The sequence below is a fragment of the Ctenopharyngodon idella genome, chromosome 1, assembly GCF_019924925.1.
Source record: "Ctenopharyngodon idella isolate HZGC_01 chromosome 1, HZGC01, whole genome shotgun sequence".
In the NCBI taxonomy this organism is placed as follows: Eukaryota; Metazoa; Chordata; class Actinopteri; order Cypriniformes; family Xenocyprididae; genus Ctenopharyngodon; species Ctenopharyngodon idella.
In genome coordinates, this window is record NC_067220.1 from 22033347 (window position 1) to 22053274 (window position 19928).

Below are 19928 nucleotides of genomic sequence, written 5' to 3' on the forward strand. Positions count from 1 at the left end.
TTTTAGCATTTGTAAATGCCGCGCTTAAAGACGCCGCTGTCAGCTGATTCACAGTTCCTATTCCTGGTGCGAATACAACCAGGAACATGGCCCGGGGGAGAAATTAGTTCTCAGGGAACTATCCTAGTGGCTAGTTCCTAGAACTAAGTTCCTAGAACTATTCGGTGCGAAAGCCCCTCATGTGATATGTACCTTTACAGCTTTTTTGAACTTTAGACAGAAGTCTTGGAAGATTCTGAAGCACTCATCCAGTTTGAAGGTGTCTTTGTCTTCACAGAAGAAGTCAATGAGGGCATTGCCCTTTTTGCGCAAGTCCAGCCTGCGATGTTTAAGGTCCTGCAGGGCCTGTGTAGAGCTCTAACAAATCAGAAAAAAAGCAGGTGAGTCATTCTTATTGGCATAAAAAAAGTTCATTAAATCATTATAGCAAATAAAATGAAAATATAAAGACAATTGAAATATAAAACCACAAAAATAACCTTTAGTAAATAAAAACAAAAAACCCTACTATGGAATTCTAACTGGGGGAATGATTCATTACCTGCAAAAATGGTTCCAGCTGCTTTTGCAGCTCATCGTCATCATGAATCTTCTGTTCCAAGGAACGTGTTTTGACATAGAGAGAGGAAAACTCTCCTTCTATATTTTCTACTGAAATTCTACAATGATAAAAATATAAATACATCAGAGAAAGTTTGAGGAAGGGGTCATAGAAAGGTGAGACCTGGTGCAAATTTTAAGAAAATAATGACTACATTTCTAAGTGATGTTTACTACATGACTACATTTTCTAAAGTGAAAAACTAATAAAGTATTAGCACTAGTAGTTAAACCAGAAGAGTTTGGTTTGATATTGCTGTAGTCTCGCATAGCCAGACCTTTACAGGATTATAATAACAGTCAATAAAACTCAATTTAAGAAAAACACTGTTTTTTCATGCATCTGTCAATTTTGAGATTTTGCACTTTTTGGCTTTTCATAAAGTGTTTTTTCAGACTGGTGGAAAGAAAACATCCAAAATACAATTTTAAGTGTATATTTTATAGAACTTTATCTATTTGCATCTATAGATTTCAATTACAGTAAATATCTTTAAAGGCTGTTTTCTCAAAATTAGTTTTTTCTCCTGCTCTGAGTCAGAAATCTCCACTTCAGCAGAACTTACATGCACCAAACTTTACAGTTTTATCTATATTCTGAAGGTTTTTACAGAGGTATTTGTTGATATATAATTAGCCTGATTTTATACAACATTTTATTCCTTAAAAAAATTGTGAAAATTATTATTATTTTTTTGTCTGTTGATAGTATTTTCTGATTTATGGATAAAAAGAGATTCGCAAAGACAAAATTCCCTATGTAAAAACCTTTGAATTTAATATGTCCAAAAAATTAAACAAGAATTTTGAACCTGACATCATCCAATATTCAGATTTTTGTTCTAGAAATGTATGCAAATTAGCACATATTTAATTAGATAATGCCTCATTTGCATATTTAAACATAACATTTTAGAAAACTCGTAATACAAAGAATGTTTGCAATTTTTTAATGTAATAAATCAGCTGGGGAAGTATGGTGATATCTATTAGTTAATTTTTTTACCCTATTCACCTGGGGTGTCTCACCTTAAGATTTTCTAAAGTTTCATAAAAGCAATGAAATGATTATTAATGAGAGAAGTTTTGAGTTTTGAAAAACTAATATTGCTGTTACCTGGCAGCACTCTGAACTTGTGTTAGCTTCTCTGGGAACTTCAAAAGGGCCTCATCCTTTTTCTGTGCTTCCTTTGTGAGAAAAGTTAAAGAAAATTCCAAATCCAATCAGTTAAAATTTTGTTGTTGTTGTTATTGTTATTACTGTGGCTGTTTTCATAAAACAGTTACAAACATTTATCAGTAAATCTGGAGAAAACTACAGTGCATCTGGTTCTGTCCTACTTACTAGTGCCACAAAATGGAGCAGGTTCATGCCAGGCTTGTTGGCCTTCGTGTCAGCCAGAGAGAGAAGCGAGGACAGTTTGAAGCCCACAGCATTGCCTGCATAGCCACCCTATGAACACACAGAGAACATCAGTCAATGTCATCAATGCTGTAAAAGCCAACAACCCTTCCTGATTTAAAAATGTCAGGGAATGTTTTGGAGAGGAATAGTTGAAAGGAAAGAGCAAAGGTGAATAGAAGACTAGGGGGAAATGTCCACAAAAAAAAGGGACAGATGAGGGGTAAAGGATGGGGAACACTGGAAAGACAATAAACAGAAAAAAGGCTGGAGACAGAGAAAGACTTACTGCATTCATGATATTTCCCGCTTGAAGAACTAAGTGTAGAATGGCATGGAGCTCTTCACAAGTCATTAGTTCTATGGAATAATCAATAGAAATTGAATAATCACAGGCCATTTGGTAAATTACACAACACTCTAAATGCTATTACTATCCTTTCTACTGTCTACAGTCTAAGAAATTTAAAGGAAATCTAAACGCTCAATGCCACATTTAAATTAGAAAAAAAAAAGCGCTGACAGTATGACCTACTCTAGTTCTTGATGTACTGCTAGGATTAGTTAATGCAGGATTAATAAAACTCAATTTAAGTTTTTATAAAGGCTCCTAAAATAAATGTAATGATTAATGGAGAAGGCTAATACAGGCACAGCTGAGTGATGGAAAATAACTCGGCAAAATGCACTCAACTCAACTCAACTCAGACTCAACATAGGTCAAAATAAGCTGTATTTTGTCCCCTCAAAATGTTTTTCCTGCTTAGCTGAAAAAAAAATACAATTATTGCTCCAGATTAAAGTAAAAATGACATAAACTTCAGAATCTCAAGTATGTTCTTACCTTCTGTAGCCTGACGCACAATGTTAATCTCACGACTCATGACTGTACAGGATGGGAGGAACTCTTCCTGAAGTACCATAGCCTCAATACGCACCTCAAAGCTTTAATAGTGAACACACAATCATAGTCAACTTGTCTTTTTTACATGATGTCGTTAGGCATTATGAAAATGTATATTTGTGTCTCATTGATAAGAGAGATATTGTGCGTCTCTTACCGAGGCACTTGAATCAGCAGGAACATGAAAGAATCAGCCAGTGTCAGCTTATTTGGGTCACCCTTGAATTCCCTCAATCTCTTCACCTAGTGTAGATAAGTGATTTAAATTCACATTCAAATATCAGAGCAAACAAAAAGCACTAGTACTAGTAGGAATTCCCAGTGTAGCTATTTGTACCTATGTACCTTTGTACCTAATGTAGCTATTTTTCATTTATCGGTAGATTAGTTTAATTAAAGTAAATTTGATTACAAGATTACCTTTGCCATCATCTAGCACTCGAAACTAATCTGCTGTCGGTTAATGAAGATTTGACAAATGAACTTGTGGCTGCGGCGGCTCCATTTGACTCTTGTTTTAAAAGTGTTGAGACTTTTCAGTTTTATGGATGTCGCCATCTTTGGTCACTGTCGCTATAGTTACTGGTAAGAGAATACGGACTTGACTCCCATTGCATGTTCTTACAGACAGTATTCAAGATGCTACCGTAAGTTGCAGTGTGAACGGGACATTTCGAAACTCACACCTATAACTAAATGTGGATGTTGATTCCAAAAACTGACAGTGTGAACATAGCCAGAGTTCTCACCTCTTCTGCTTCTGGTAGTAGTTTGAGCAGTTCTTTCAGCAGTTCAGTTCCATACTCCTTACCGTTGCCCAGACGGATGTCTTCTACTATTGCATGATTGGGCCTGAGGGAGAAAAACAGAAGTACAAAACAGACAATCAATTTTTGGCTCTGCCTGATCAGCTCAGTAGATAAGATGAACCCTTGTAGGATACTTCAGTGTGCTACAAAGAAAGATGGAAATACAAACCTTTACCTTCACAAGACATTGTGAATTATGTATGTATACAGTGCAGGTATGCAGGTATAATTACTATGTACTTACTATGTATTAAATTAAGCATAATGTAAGGTTAGGGGTCTGTCTGTCTGTCTGTCTATCTATCTATCTATCTATCTATCTATCTATCTAAATGTGATCACATTATTGAATATGCTGGAAGTGTGGGACTAATTGTAACCTTGTCTTCTGCATGAGTGACTCAGCAGATTGAATATGATTCACAGTGTTTGATTCAGCCCTACTACTCACATACACAGAATACACACAAACGTCACAGACAAACTAAATATAATATAATCTAATTACACATGAATAATACTTTATGAATAATCATTTATAGTCTTTGAGGATGCTGAAATACCTGTTCAAAAATAAACAAAAACCCTGTTTACACAGGACACATCCACCTTCACCTGCCCATTTCACCTTGCAACAGGTCTGACGTAAACTTATCCTGTTTTATGCTTTTATCCTGGTCTAGTTGTCGGTTGAATACCGACAACATACCTTGCATCTTTCTTTATCCGTATCTAGTTTTCACAGTGAATGTATACATCATCCTTATGTGAACTCTTAGGTATCAATCAGAACCTGACAGCTATTGATCTTCAAACAAGAGCATCGGGTTTCCCTTGACCACCAGATCCTATTTCTGTGCTAGAGCACATGCATACAAAGGTTTTTACACATGATGACGCTTTGAAACTTACTTCTTAAACTGTTTGAGGAAAATTCCAACGTTCATTCCTCTCTTGGAGTCCAAGATGCTGATCTGGGAGAACAGAGGAATAGAGAGGGTATTTAAAACGGATGGAAAGATACACAAAGGACAGACTGTGTATGTCCTGAGCAGAAGCATCATTCCCATTCAAATTTTGGGCCTTCAGGTCCTTGTGGCAAGTTGATTTGAATGCAAATTCCAACTAAATAGAACTACTGTAGTATCCTACAATAGGTACAAAAAACTATTTATTTACCTAGTGGCAGAATTTGTATGTCAGACTGGACATGAATCAGTCCAGTTGAACAGAATGACACTGGTAAACTGAAAATGAAGAGGGGGTGACAGCATTTCTACAGATTTAGATGAGGTGGGGCATATCTAAATTTAAACTATTATTTAAATTTAACCTATATTGCCAATATGAAAGCCTTAAGAGCAAACGAACCAGACTTGAATGCAACGTTAAAGTTAACAACTTATAAAAGAATACATGGCAATAAAATTCAACATTTATTATTATTATTATTATTATAGTAAAATAGTGTACATTTGGTTCCAAAATGTAATTATAAAGAAGTAGACAGTTGACTATCAAGGGCACAGTAAATGAAAAACACTAGACTTATATGTGTTACATTTAACAGAACTAGAACTAAGAGAGTAGAACTAAGTTGTGTTTTACCCGGTCTGCCACTTGTTCTCCTTAAATAAATTGGTTTGTATATGACAAAAGACAGGCAAAGTTTCTTAGTATAATATAAAGTGCTTTACAAAATTCAAAATTCATCAATCCAACTAAGCTATACAGAAATAAATCTATTTTCAGTTTCTAGACATGCTATTAATATTTATGTGTATGAAACCTAAAGGGTTAGTTCACCCCAAAATGAAAATACTGTCATCATTCACTCACCCTCATGTTGTTTCAAGCCCATAAGACTTTCGTCCATCTTCAAAATATAATGAAGATATTTTTAATAAACCCTGAGAAATTTCTGTCCCTCCACTGAAAGTTTTGAAAACTTTTTTAGGCATTAAAGTTTTTAGGGGAATGGACTTTCCATTGAGGGACAGAAATCTCTCATGTTTGATTAAAAATATCTTCATTTGTGTTTTGAAGTTGAATGCAAGTCTTTTATTTTCATTTTCATTTTTTGGGTGAACTAACTCCTTGAAGAACACAATGCTATACTTGTTATTCTCATTAACACAACATCAGCACCAGGAAACCATTGGTAGCGTGATGACTCATTTTGGCCCATGAGATCATTAACTAACTAACATGACACAGCCATTCTAGTGGCAACTAAACAGACACACAATCTGTCACTCTCTCTAGCACACACATCTACATAGCCTATGTGTATGACACATGCAATTTGTGAGGAATGACAAACTCAAAGGACTGGTAGGGTGGTGTCTGAAATTACAAACGAGGCCACACGCATGGTCCACGCCACCTCAGACAAACAATACATAAGCTTCATTAGATCTGCACTGGTACACTTGGTGCCTTCGTGGATAATTACCTGGTGCTTACCGTGGATTAATAACCCTACCAAGATCAGCGGCAACCCCACAAAACAACACAAAAACACAGCTGGTCGCTTAGACACAAAACGACAAGCTCACGGGAGCATATGTTTTGGATAATAGCGGCATGTTTGTTTTATGTAGAGGTGGAAAACTGACTTGCACACACCTAATAACATTTCTTAAGAGCCAGTAAGAAAATCCCCATTGAAATTGTTTGCAAATTTAACACACAGAAATATGAACAATATCATACAAAATAACCACTTTGTTTGGAATCAACTTGATTACTTTAGTTTTTGTAGGTATTTGTACATAATGTTTACATGGATATAAACTGAAATGTAACATTTGGATTTATTTACAGCATCTAATACATAAAAGTAATTATGCATGCACAGCTTTTGAAATGTTAAAATCTTTATGAATCCTTTATATTACTTTTATATTGTAGCATTTTACTATTTTATATTTATATTTTAAAGCCCTAACCCACCCCTAAACCTAAACCCTTCTTAACAATATCAAACACATAATATTTTTTATAAATTGTTGTGATGCCAAAGCATTAAAAATGTGATGTGATTGAACATATTCATCTCATGGATTAAATACGAAAAAAAAAAAAAAAAAAAATCAATATTACAGTATGAACCTAAAAGTTATTCATACTGTAGATAAAATGCTTATGTTTTACATGTTGTCAATAATGTTCTTCAGATATTGTAAAATGCATAAATATGTTTCAGTGTCTGTGCGTACTTACGAAAATATATGTGTGCTAGGCACACATTTTATGTAGGAATACCCACAATTACTGAGAAAATCAATATAAAGATGTTTCACTGTATACGGTAAAGTAACTTAATAAAGTTACTCTAGCAGGCCTAGATGTATTACAGATAGATTTCAGTTTGAAAAACAAGCTAAATTATAGGTAGCTTTCACTTACAGCATTCATTTTTGTCAGTGATATAACTCAACTAAGAAGAAATATCGGTTGCACTTTATTTTACAGTATGTGTACTTAAATGTACTTACATTGTACTTATACTGGGTACTGGGTAATATAAGGTAACTAAAGGGTTTAAGGTTAGGTTCAGGGGTAGGTTCAGGGTTAGTACTTAGCTATTACAGAGTTATTGTAATTACTATAATAAGTACATCGTTTGTACTTGTCGTATTAAACACAAATATCAAATGTTTACTTAGAGTATGCACGTTTTGTTCCATGGCCTGCTTCTTTATTATTTACTATATTTGTGAAAGTATTTATCATTGCGCTTTTATAAAAGAAAGTTGGCCACAGACATATTTTGTTTTTACATCAAATTCATTGTAGGCCAACATTCGTTACATGATTGAGGGATACGATTGTTTTCTGCAATTGTTATGCTGTTAAATGAATGTTTATTGCATTATTTTAGTGTCATGTGTCTTACCATGATGGTGTTTTGTATTTGTGTGTATGACACTGTGTGCACCTTCTATACATTAGTATTTACATCAGCTTGTGGAAAAGCTACTTGTGATGAACTTTGATTCATGTGGTTTTCTTTTTACCACCTGTGTTTTTAAGGGAGTTGTCAGTATACAATAAATGTAAAAAACTTTTTAGTAATTTGGTATATTAACATAATTTCAGAAACTTTTTTTATGGTACAATTAATTTCTGTCTGTACAACTTAAAACTTTAATTTTTACAGTAAAGTTCTGGCAACCACATCTCATGTTTTTTTTTTTTTTTTTTTAAACCATAAATTACAATATACAGTACTGTGCAAAAGTCCACCACCAGCTTTGTTGTTTTAGTAATGTTTTAATGACCATCCATATTTATTGTTCAGTCTCTTTTATTATGATACAAACAGAAAATACAGGAAAATACACAAAATATAAAAAGATTCTGAACAAAATAGTTTCTTTAAGCAAAAATCAGTATTTAATGTGACCTCCTGTCACATGTCTCCTGGACTTCCATTTTCTCAAAGAAGAAACTCTGAGAAGCTTCTCATCAGATTTTGAAAATTTTCTTGACCAGCCAGTCCTTTTAGGTTCCCATTTAGGTTTAAGAGAGCCAGGTTCCTGCTATTGCTCAAGTGTAAGGGGAGGTCACTAAATACTTGCCAGTTTAGCCTATAAAAGCTGTTTTTTTCTGATTTTTTTCCTGTTTTTTAATACTGCAGACAGATTTACTGTATTTTCTGGTTATGTTCTAATAAAGAGAATGAGAAATAATAATATATGGTCATTATATCATTGCTAAAACAACATCTAATGGTGGCCTAAAACTTTTGCACAGTACTGTATACTTTTTTACATTGCACAAATGTATATATTTATATTTACTATCAGCCAATTTATCGGTTACTTGCTTAAGTATTTAAGCAATTATTTTTATATTGATTCATCTTTAATATCTGGCAGAATTGGCTAAAATTCTGTCTTGGGCAATCTTAACACAAGGCGTGCTATTCATTCACATTTAAAAATAGTCTTAAAAGATTGGTTTACTTTAAAATGAAAATTACCCGAAGCTTTACTCACCCTCAAGCCATCCTAGGTGTATATGACTTTCTTCTTTCTGATGAACACAATCGGAGTTATATTATAAAATATATTAAATATATTATAAAGTGCATCCATCCATCATAAACGTACTCCACACGGCTCCGGGGGTTAATAAAGGCCTTCTGAAGTGAAACGATGCGTTTGTGTAAGAAAAATATCCATATTTAACAAGTTAAAAAGTAAAATATCTAGCTACCACCAGACCGCCTTCCGTATTCAACTTACGAAGAAAGTGTAATGCCTCTCGCAGTTCAAAATGCTTATGCTACGCCCTACGCCTTCCGTATACAACTTACGAAAAAAGCGACGACAATTAACCCCCTGGAGCCGTGTGGAGGATGGATACACTTTCTGGAGCTTTATACTTTATACTTGTTGGACCCGTTCACTGCCATTATAAAGCTTAGATGCGTCATGATATTTATTAATATAACTCAGAGTCCTGCACGGGTCCTGTTTGATAAACCCGCACCCACAGTTATTAACAGCACACCCGACCCGATATCCGACAAAAACAATAATTTTAGGCCGTACCCGACCTGACCCGTTTGACATAAAAACCGCGACCCGACCTGCACCCGCATTAAATCTCCTACATGAGGTAGACAAAAATCATTTCTGACTCTGATATAACTCTGATTGTGTTCATCTGAAAGAAGAAAGTCATATACACCTAGGATGGCTTGAGGGTGAGAAAAGCTTGGGTAATTTTCATTTTAAAATGAACTAATCCTTTAATTGAAATAGAAAGTCTCAAGACTGCTGGGCGTACAAAACATATGCATACATGTAGACACAAGATATATTATAGTCTAACAAGCTTTAACTGCAGATATTCCAAGCAATGATTCAGTTCTACTCAGGTTGCCTTACCTCATCCTTGCTCTCTTTAAATGAACCTCTGGATCTCCCAAGACGAGTATGTCCACTGCTTGTCTGGGTTCGAACTTCCTCCTGCTGGCCAAACAGCTCTTCCACTGTCCTTACGTCAATCTGATACTGCTGCTGTCTCACTGCTAGAGTCCAAATATTAGGTTTACCCCGAACTTTCTCCTCTGGAATGGTTTTCCAAAAGAAGCTCCGTACCCGTCGTTTCTTGCGTGAAGCGTGTTGACCGGGATGGCCCGGTGCCTGGGGTGGTGGTGGAGGAGGTGGAGGTGGTGGTGGAGGTATTGCTGGAGGGCAGGAAGTGCTGTCATGTCCATGGTTAGGGTCATTTATAGAGGTTGTAGAAGGTTCAAATGGCAGTGAATTTACTATTGGTGTGGTACAGTCGCTTGCCGACTCCTCCGCAGCAGTCACACTGGCCATGACAAGCATTACATTAGCAAAGATACCAGTCCCGGAGGGGCAGGCTGTGAGGGGAAATTTTACCCCGTTTTCACAAGACCCTTTTATAAAACGGTAAACAATTCGGGACAGCCTCCTTGTTTGATTCTAGGTGGTGTCTGTTAGAGTTCCAAGGTCTCTCTCACTCATAGTCACTAATACAACTAGCAGCCGTGTAAATAAGTTTTTCCTCAAACAGAATATCTGCGGCGTTCATTCTTAATTAAAATTTAGTGCAAAGAATGTAGAATTGATCCTTTTTACAAAACTGTCAACTGACTCATGGCTCTGACAATAATGAGGGATGATGGTGTTACGCAATTTTCTCAGACCATTGTCTTGACATTCTCATATATTTTGTCTTCACTTCTTCTACCTAGTCCCATAATGCCAAGCTGTTACTTCCAAGCTTTCTCCCACTGCGGTGTGGTCAGAGGTCAAACCCTTGGAGCTGCAGGAAGGACAAAACACACACACACACATACAAAATCAAAATTACTGAGGTGCAGTGAAGCGAATGAACTTGGAACCTAAAAACAGAGGAAATGAGAAAGTAACAGACATCAAAAGAGATGTGGTTGTACATTCAAAGAAAGGCCCCAGTAGGAAAACGCCAAATGCTATTGTTCGGCTTAAGGCATCGAGGCCAGCCTGATATGTGTAAAAATGATCTTGACAGATGAATCAAATCTTTACTAATGAAAACTCACACAAGGAACTTTCAAGGGATTTGTACGTCTCATGGCAAAATAATTTGGCAAAACTCACAATTACCTTTACATAACATTAATTATACTGTAGTTACATAACATGTGGGTTACACTAGTTTGGTGCTAATCTAAAAAGTTTTACACATTAAAAATAAATAGTGTTTTGATGAAGCATCATATGAATGGTGTACATGAAATGAAGACTGTACTCATAATAGTTCTATAACAAATGTTTTAATTATGTATGGTTCAGGCAACCCAGTCTCATTAGAAAAACATACCCGTGGGAATGCTTTCGCGAGTCGCAAAATATGTACCAATTCTTTTTTTACAGTCTATAGTACCAATACGTAGGCTACATATCGCTGCAGTTTCGATGTGAAATGTCCACTGAGTGGCGCTAAAAGCGTGTTAATTTATTTATTTTTTTTTTGCCGGAACAGATAAACGTGAATATGGTACGTTTTTATGACGTTGGTTTTTATACGAATCACCACGGTTCTGATTTTAAATTTGCACTCCATTGCGTTTTAAAATAACATACCACCAACACTACACCTAAACCTACCCAATAGTGTTAACAAAAGCAAATGTGACATTATAAAAAGCGTCCGTGATCGTACCGTTTTAGCTCGTTTTGTTCTCTCTTTGAGCTCTTTTACCGTGGCCTTTCACGGTATTCGTACCCATAGCTTCCTCGTCTTAAGTACAACTCCGTATCAGCTGAGCTACTGAGCAAGCTTGTTATGTTAGAAAAGCGAAACATATGGAGCTGGTTAAGCGATGCAAAGTCCAAAATATATTCGTTTACAAATCGTGCACTCTGGTAAAAAAGCGTTTTGAAGTCATAACATAATATTGTGCAAAGAAGACATGAAAACGAGTCTTTATTAATCCATATTAATGTATAAAAACGATCAAAAGCGCTTGCCGTTTTACTGCCTCTAGCGTTCATTTCTGTTGGAAACTGCAGTGATATGTACGCATTGGTACGTATTTTGGCGACTTGCGAAAATGTTCCCACAGGTCTTTCCTAACCTTCCCCAGTTTCTCTTGAAGCCAATACGGAAGTGACTTAAACTGCAATTCATTGACTGGCCGCTAAGGACAGGCTCCAAAAGAGAGCAGATTCTCATTGAGCCCCATGTTAAAATTCCCAACAAATTGTGGTACAAATTGTGGTTTTGGTCTATACATCTAATTTTGCCTACACGACAACTCTGAGGGGGGTGAATTTTTTTTTATAACTAATCTGTTTAAATTATATTAAGCCTTAAAGTTCTGCATAATTAAGTTTGCCGCTGCTCTGTGAGGCGTCACGTTACCTCAGCTAACTCCAGCCGCTGAATTTGGCATCTCTGCTGTGTTTGTGCCTTTTTTCTGGATTATTTCATACAATTATCAAATAATATGGCTTGCTGTGCAGTTTATGGTCGAGACAGATGTGCGTTTGTGTACATGTGCACACATGCGGACGATAAACAGAACACACGTTGTTGGATCGTCTTGGCATTGGCTAAAAGTTTTGTTCGTCAGATTTACTACAATGACAATGGCTGGAAAATATGCCTCTTAAGACACCACAAAATCAGACAGCACTGCTTGGATATTATAACTAAAACTGCTGCACTATTTAAAAAATTGTACTTTGGACATGGGCTCATTTGTTTGTGAGAGTCTAATGTATACGATCATATACAGTTTTACAACATAAACACTGCTCAGATTGCATAATTTCTTGAAGAACGATGAGAGCAGATCATTCAGAAGAAATGTGATGCAAACAATGGAAAATATATCAATATTTCATAGATTTAACGCTTTTGTGGACAAAAAATGCTGTTGTTTGTTTTTCAATGGATGCTCATAGACATTTTACCCAAGTGCGACGGATTGGATTCATCTCGCGATCGCAATTTCATTACAAAGGTATGAAGTCTTGTTTTGATTTTGCATGTTGTCATTTGCACACCTGACACAAATTACAATATTACTGGTGCTGGAGCATCTATATCGTAAAAAAGACACCGTAGATTGACAGTAAACCTTTAGAACTTTCAAATGATATAACTTGTTATCTTTATTAAGATTTTAAGATAGATATGTAGCTCCTTAGCCTGCTAACAAGATCGCGCTAGGCGGGCATGGTTTCAGCAACCAGGCACCTCAGCTCCCCCCACGTCCCGCCTCTTTGCCCATTTTCACTTATCCGGGACTGACGCACGACGACGCGCTGCCAAGATGGCAACGGCCGCTTTTGGGCTTCAAAAATTCTCTTTAGAAATCTACGAGTGACGTCATGGTCACGGACACTACGTCCATATTTTTTTACAGTCTATGGGTTCATGTCATAAACAGTAATAAACATTCAAGTTGCTTCTTTTTTGTTGGACAGGTATAGGAATTGATTATTGTTTAAACCGCTCTCTAAAACTCACTAGTATTATCAGTGTAATTTTCTAAAAAAAAAAAAAAAAAAAACTGGGAGATGATATAGTTAGCTAGCTAAAGAGCTAGTAAAATGTAAAAAAAAAAAAAAAAAAAAAAAATCATAACGAACACTGAACAAGAACGTTGCTCAAGGTGTAAATTATTTAAACATTGTTCTCTCATTTTACACTGCACTATAAATTAGTATAATATTTTAGATAATAAATATTGTTAAATGTTTAGCCATTAAATAGTGAATTACATAATTACAATAGTTTTCATGCTGGTGATTCACTTGCACCACATCTGTTATTTGAATATGCAAAGTAGCTGACATCAAACAGCCTTCAAAGTACAGTGAGGTTGCCAAGGAGACCAGGCAACAACCAATCCACAAAAAGCACACAAAAAAGCAGCTATTTTACACAAAATTTTGCAAAGTTATGCAACCAAAGTTCTGAAAAAAACAAAAGATATTGCATCTTTTCTATTATTTTGATATATACAATTTACAAGAGCTTTGTAAGGCACCTCACATTGATCAGCATATTACAGTGTCATGCAGGTGTCTCTGTATCACAGACATCGAGTGAAGTAAATGGCACTGGTTTTCGTCTGATGTCCTACTGTCAGGAGAGACATACTGCCGTCTGCTGGGAGAGGCCACAGCAAAATGCCACAGCACTTTTGGGTCAGACTGAACAGTCTTATCGGAATCTGTTATGTAACCTGTATATCTCAGAGAAACTGAAGGCTATAAAAGTCAGATTTCCTGGATTTTTTGTGGAATATTGCAGTATTTCTTATAAATGATCTATTCATGCACATCAGTATTTTTTTAATCAAAATAACTTCCCCTCCATCTTCTCTTCCCTGATATGTTTACTGGCATGAGGGTGGGACAACCAATAGCAAACCACAACCGTCCAATCATCCAATTAATTCCCATTGGACAAAATCAAGTTCTCTACATTTTTTTCTTGTTTGAGAAGCTGTTTGACTCGGTTATATGTAATAATCATAGACTGTAAAAAAATATGGACGACGCACCTTCACTCTCTTCCATTATAGTAACTGAAGCCACCAGTGTGTCTATATGGCACTGACATCTTGAGTCTCGAGTCTGCGTATAGTGAACGTGGAGCCCGAGTCTGCGCAGTAAGTGAGCACGAAGTGGAGCCGTGATATCAAGGTCCCGCCCAAACTCAGAACAACTCATTATGATGGTGTAAAATAAACAGTTATGGAAATGTAGAAATTAAAGTTAAAGCTCCAGTCACCACGCGAAGATCCAGAAAAAAGTCAGTTGGCCCCTCAGTGACTACTTCACTCAGAGAAGCTGTCAACCTCAGCTGTCAATCATGACGTCTCACCCCCATTTTTATAGCATCAAATAACTAACTAAAAACAAACTTATTTAAAGAACGAACACTTGAACTAACACCAGCGTGATAAAAACTGCCTAATATGACAGAAATTGTCTTTGGAAAAAAAAATATTAATTGTAATTTAATTGTTTAGTTTGTCTCACTTTCCACTGGAATACATGGAGAGGGTGGGGTTTATGAACTATACTGCTTCCAGCCACCTGGGGGCGATCGAGACGCTTTGGCTTCACTTTTCAGGACTCGTGTGGCACGCTTGGTAACAATAGGGAAGAAAAGACTTCCGCAACTTCCATTTCATGTCAACTTTAATGCTGAGATGTGTAGACAAGACAAAAGTCTGAAGATGTTAATCTAACACGTTAGATTTTACTAACAAAGTTGATTGCAACTGAACCCCGAAATGGTCCATTGTTATTGGTTTGCACAGCTGTGGTGAAAGATGTTCTAGAAACAGATAATAAGACACCAAGTGCTGTAAACCAGAGCTCATCAAACCACAACCTGTTAACGGGGTCTCATTCGATCCTCTAGGTTTTTACTTATTAAAAGACAGTTGACGTCACAGGAAGACTCTGTTTCCATGCTGGTTCAGCTGAGTTAGGCACCAGCTACTATAATTAATTCATGTGTAAAAGTAGGTGTATTTTTCCTTTTAAGGCATCTTCTTCATAAGGGTTATGCTGTATGATGTTCTAACATGATTTTAACACATACTGAGTGAAAATAAGCACTTTATTTCAATATCTACAACTATTTTATATACATACAATTAAAATATAGGGTCACACTTAGTCCAGTTCTCACTATTAACTATTAACTGGCTTTTGCCTCAATAAACTCCTAATTACTGCTTATTAATAGTTAGTAAGGTAGTTGTTAAATTTAGGTAGGGTAGGATTAAGGGATGTAGAATATGATCACGCAGAATAAGGCATTAATATGTGCTTTATAAATACTAATAAACAGCCAATATCCTAGTAATATGCATGCTAATAAGCAAGTAGTTAATAGTGAGAATTGGACCCTAAACTGTGTGTGTGTTCAGATCCTAAATGAACATTTACTATGTTGGCTAGAAAAGAGAGTAAAGGGTTAACACTCTGTAACACATTCTTCCTCACCTCAGTGGTGTCTTTGCTGCAATGTCAGCGACAGCGTACAGCAACACACCCAGATACAAAGCACCAAATCTGTTAATGATTATAACCAAACATCACATTTACAAACATGCTGAAAACCCATTGGAGGGCACATTAAAATAACGATAAGTCAAACATTAATCTAATCTAAAGAACACAAAAAAATCCAATTGGCTACTCATGAGAATAACAAAAGTGAATGACGGAAACAGCATTGTTTATGAAATGAACAAACAAAGAGATTCTGTCATCAAGGTGTTTTTTATAATATTCTTTCATCATTTTTGTATGTCTATGAATTAAATGTCCACACAACCAAAACTTTCAAGCATCATAAAGTACAAAAAGACATCGAAAAAGTAATCCTAATGAATCTAGCGGTGTCCTGAAGAGACACAATCACTTATATGAACAGATTTAATTTAAGCTTTTATTAATATACAAACATTGATCAGAGCACAAACCTAGAGCTCATCAAATATGCATGAAAGCTAAACCCTACTTGCTTAATGAGCGACAACCAGTGACGTTTGTTGAGGGTTGAGATTCCATGTTTTAAATCCTAATGGATTTAACGATCAGCCTCTTCCTGTACTGTGATTCACAAGTTTTTCTCTCTCACACAACATAAACATATGTCATATCATTTAATATCACTGTGCCTGCTGCCAATCCTGAATTTTTACCTCATTTTGGAGTGGTATGATTTCCCAGATCATGTCAAAAAAGCACAATTTCTTTAAGCTTGTTTAAACAATGAAGCATGTCCTTGTTTCTGTGTTGAATTATTTTTTAAATACGTAAAGAATTCAGACTGCTATGACATGATGTAGACAGCAGAATACTTCAGTACTTTTACTGATAAAAAGTGAGGCTGTTTTTCCGGCTAAGCCTCTTTCTAATCAGAACTGGGAGCTGGACTCCTGGACTATGATTTAAAATCTACCTCATCACAAATCTGATTGCTGCAGACATTTTTAAGTATACTTGATGGACATTTGAGCACATTTAGAAAGAATGGGACAGTGTTAATAAACACACACACTGTACCTAGACCATTAGACATCTGTCCACATGCTTAGCTGTCTAGCAAATTAATCTGACCTCCTTTTGAGAAAATCTCCTAACATTTCTCATTGTTTGTTTGTTAGAGATTAGTGCTTTTGTTTAAAAAAATGATGCTGGCACAGAACCATCAACATTACAATAGTAATATATTTCTGTCTTCATTACAGTATACTTTGAGTTGAAACATGCTAATAAGACCACTACTATTACTACAACTCCTACTAATTATTATTATTGTCGTATTATAATTATTAATATATATCAACAACAGAGAACTGTGAATATGCAAATTTGTTGTTAAATTATTTAAATATAAACTTATTAAATATAAATCTCAGGCGATATTTAAAGTAAATAGTTTACATCCAAGGGGTTTGGCTGACAAAAATGTTTAGGACCCCTGGTTTAACCTAATGTATATAGAGTGATGTTAAATAATATTTTTGACTTACTACATGTTACTACAAAATGCATTAATATTCATTTTCAGATAACATAACAGTAGACATGCTTGCCCTTGGGTCTATGCACAAGGACAAATGGTACGTCTTCTACCCTATCACAACTCTTTAGACAAAGTCTTGCCCTGTTACCTGATTCAATTGATATCGCAGTTTGAAATGCTTTGCTCGTAGATTGATTTCCAGTATGACTGGTAAATGAGGCCCGAGGCAACAACCCACACACCAATTATCTAATACCTTCTGTGGAATATTTGGGTGAAATGAACAGCACCAAAAACAAAGGGCCTTTGAGGAAACACACAAAGATTAAGAAATACTTAAGGAGATTCAAGTATTAATGTCTTAATGGTGCTTGTGCTTTGGATTCATTGTTCGGTGCAAGTGTATCTCTGTAAATCGGCTATATACCAAAGTCCAAACACCCACAAGGTCTTTAAAAAATTACACTACTTTCATAATCAAGGGAAAGACTGGCAAGCTAAATGATCTAAAAGGAACATCGATAAATGCCGATGGTTTTGTTTGAGACCCAAACATACTGACCACAGTATAACATCATCAGCTATACAAATCATGAGGTTGTTTCTGTATCAAACATTAATATAACGTCAAAGTGTGATGTTGGTTGATGATGATGGTTTAAAGCTGTTGAAAGTTGATGATTTAGAAAGGCTAATTTAAGGGGAATCATCATCTGTAGCAGACATAACATGTGATCATCAGCAGGCGGCCCAGCAGGTGCGAATCTTGTGTTGTGACAATTTATGACAATTCACATATTCTCAAATGCATACAGAAATTTTCTATGATTTAGGGTAGGAAATATAAAGGAAAACCATCTTCATTTTTTTTGTTGAACAAATATTACAGTGAATGTGTGGCTGCTTTTATTATCTACTGTACCAGCTGTCAAATTTCAGACCTGGCAAAGGGGAAATACACCACTGCTTCAAACTCTCTCTCATTAAACTACTGTACCTGTCAGTAGCTGAGGCCACATTTATCAACTACTCTTAAAAATATTTTATATTAAATTGAATATTGTTGTTGCAAATTGTGCTAATAAAAATATCTCCAACTTAAGGTGTTTCAAGATTTAAGTTGTTTATTGTCATTGTCATAAATAACAACGAGATAACATCAGAGAATCCTACAATCCTACATCAGAGAATCCTACAATGTAAAAGTTCACACTTGTAGCTTGGTTCTTTTGGTCCGGTCCAAAAAAAAAAAGAAGATACATTTAGATACATTTAGTCCTGGTTTGCTTAGCTTTCACACTGTCATTTTTGACAACGAACCAAAAGGTACAAAACAACAACAACAAAAACGTTTTTATGGTGTACATTTTTCGACGGAACTTACCGAATATTTAAAACAATGCTGTGTGCTGGCTATGTGCGCTCATTATATGTGCGTACATGTGATTGAGAACTCATGAGGATCTTATAAAATGTGTAAAGGAGTTAAAACAGCACCAAGAATTCCTCTGTTGCACACACAAATGAAGATCTGCTGCAAGGAGACACAGTTTTACTTTCTCAAAAAAACTCATTCTGTATGATTTATAAGCCTTTTGAAAAATGGGGACATGGGGTAATGTCCTCATAAGTCACCCTCTCCTTGTAATACCTATGTCATACCCATGTCCTGATATGTCACAAAAACGTGCGCGCACACACACACACACACACACACAGGTTTGTTTTGCTATCAAAGTGAGGACATTCCATAGGCGTAATGGTTTTTATACTGTACAAACTGTACATTCTATCCCCCTACACTACCCCTACTCCTAAACCTACCCATCACAGAAAACATTCTGCATTTTTACATTTTTAATATAACATTGCTTAGTATGTTTTTAAAGCTATTTTAAATATGAGGACTCATATTTCATGTTTACGTCATAATACCAGTGTAATACCCATGTCATTATACAAATTTGTGTCCTCATAAATCACAAAAACTCTCGCGCACACACACACACACACACACACACACACACACACACACACACACACACACACACACACACACATAGTGGGGTTCCTTGTTTTATGGGGACATTCCGTAGACGTAATGGTTTTTATACTGTTTAAACTGTTAAAAAAAATGTCCCCATTAAGTATAGGTTTACCAGGACCACACACACACATAAAAATAAATTTTTCATTTAAAATCTACTGAGATGACAATTGAGTACACAATTGTAATATGGTTGTGATTTTGTACTAGTAATATGCATGCTATGCACATAACCATATAAACACTATTAGTACCATAATATACAAATTTGAGCTCAAGATATAGTGTATAAGGTGTATCTTTGATTATAAACCTCTCTTGATTGGATTCTGTATAGGTTAAAATAACATTGTTCAATGTAACAAATTAAAAAAAAATGTCTTAGTGTGATAGCACCATGATTTCTCCACTGGTGACTATAATGAATCTTCTGCTTATCAAATTTAACCACAGCAGGGGGGCGGGGTGAGGCTTGACCCAAATACAGATTGAGAAGAAGATATTATAATGAAAAGATGAGATAAAGAAGAGGATGGAATCAGATATAAAACACATCTGGACACACATTCGAGAGAACTTCATGAGAAAATAAATAAATATATATTTTTTTAAAAATCCCCTAAACAG

General features: G+C 35.7%; 1 protein-coding gene across 2 annotated transcripts in view; it reads right to left on the reverse strand.

The window, feature by feature from the left end:
• The window catches only part of fhdc1 (FH2 domain containing 1), a 28768-nt gene that overhangs the window by 5893 nt on the left and 2947 nt on the right, over nucleotides 1-19928 (reverse strand). Inside the window, exons 2-12 of one of the 2 annotated variants that reach the window (XM_051908318.1) lie at nucleotides 15724-15792; nucleotides 9619-10525; nucleotides 4628-4689; nucleotides 3656-3758; nucleotides 3064-3149; nucleotides 2847-2947; nucleotides 2292-2362; nucleotides 1946-2053; nucleotides 1718-1788; nucleotides 542-659; nucleotides 193-357 (exon numbers count right to left, since the gene is read on the reverse strand). In XM_051908318.1, coding sequence (XP_051764278.1) covers nucleotides 193-357; nucleotides 542-659; nucleotides 1718-1788; nucleotides 1946-2053; nucleotides 2292-2362; nucleotides 2847-2947; nucleotides 3064-3149; nucleotides 3656-3758; nucleotides 4628-4689; nucleotides 9619-10065 — 1332 coding nt within the window. In that variant the 5' untranslated portion in view covers nucleotides 10066-10525; nucleotides 15724-15792. The remainder of the gene's footprint in view (nucleotides 1-192; nucleotides 358-541; nucleotides 660-1717; nucleotides 1789-1945; nucleotides 2054-2291; nucleotides 2363-2846; nucleotides 2948-3063; nucleotides 3150-3655; nucleotides 3759-4627; nucleotides 4690-9618; nucleotides 10526-15723; nucleotides 15793-19928) is intronic. The other variant, XM_051908312.1, reaches the window with a different exon arrangement.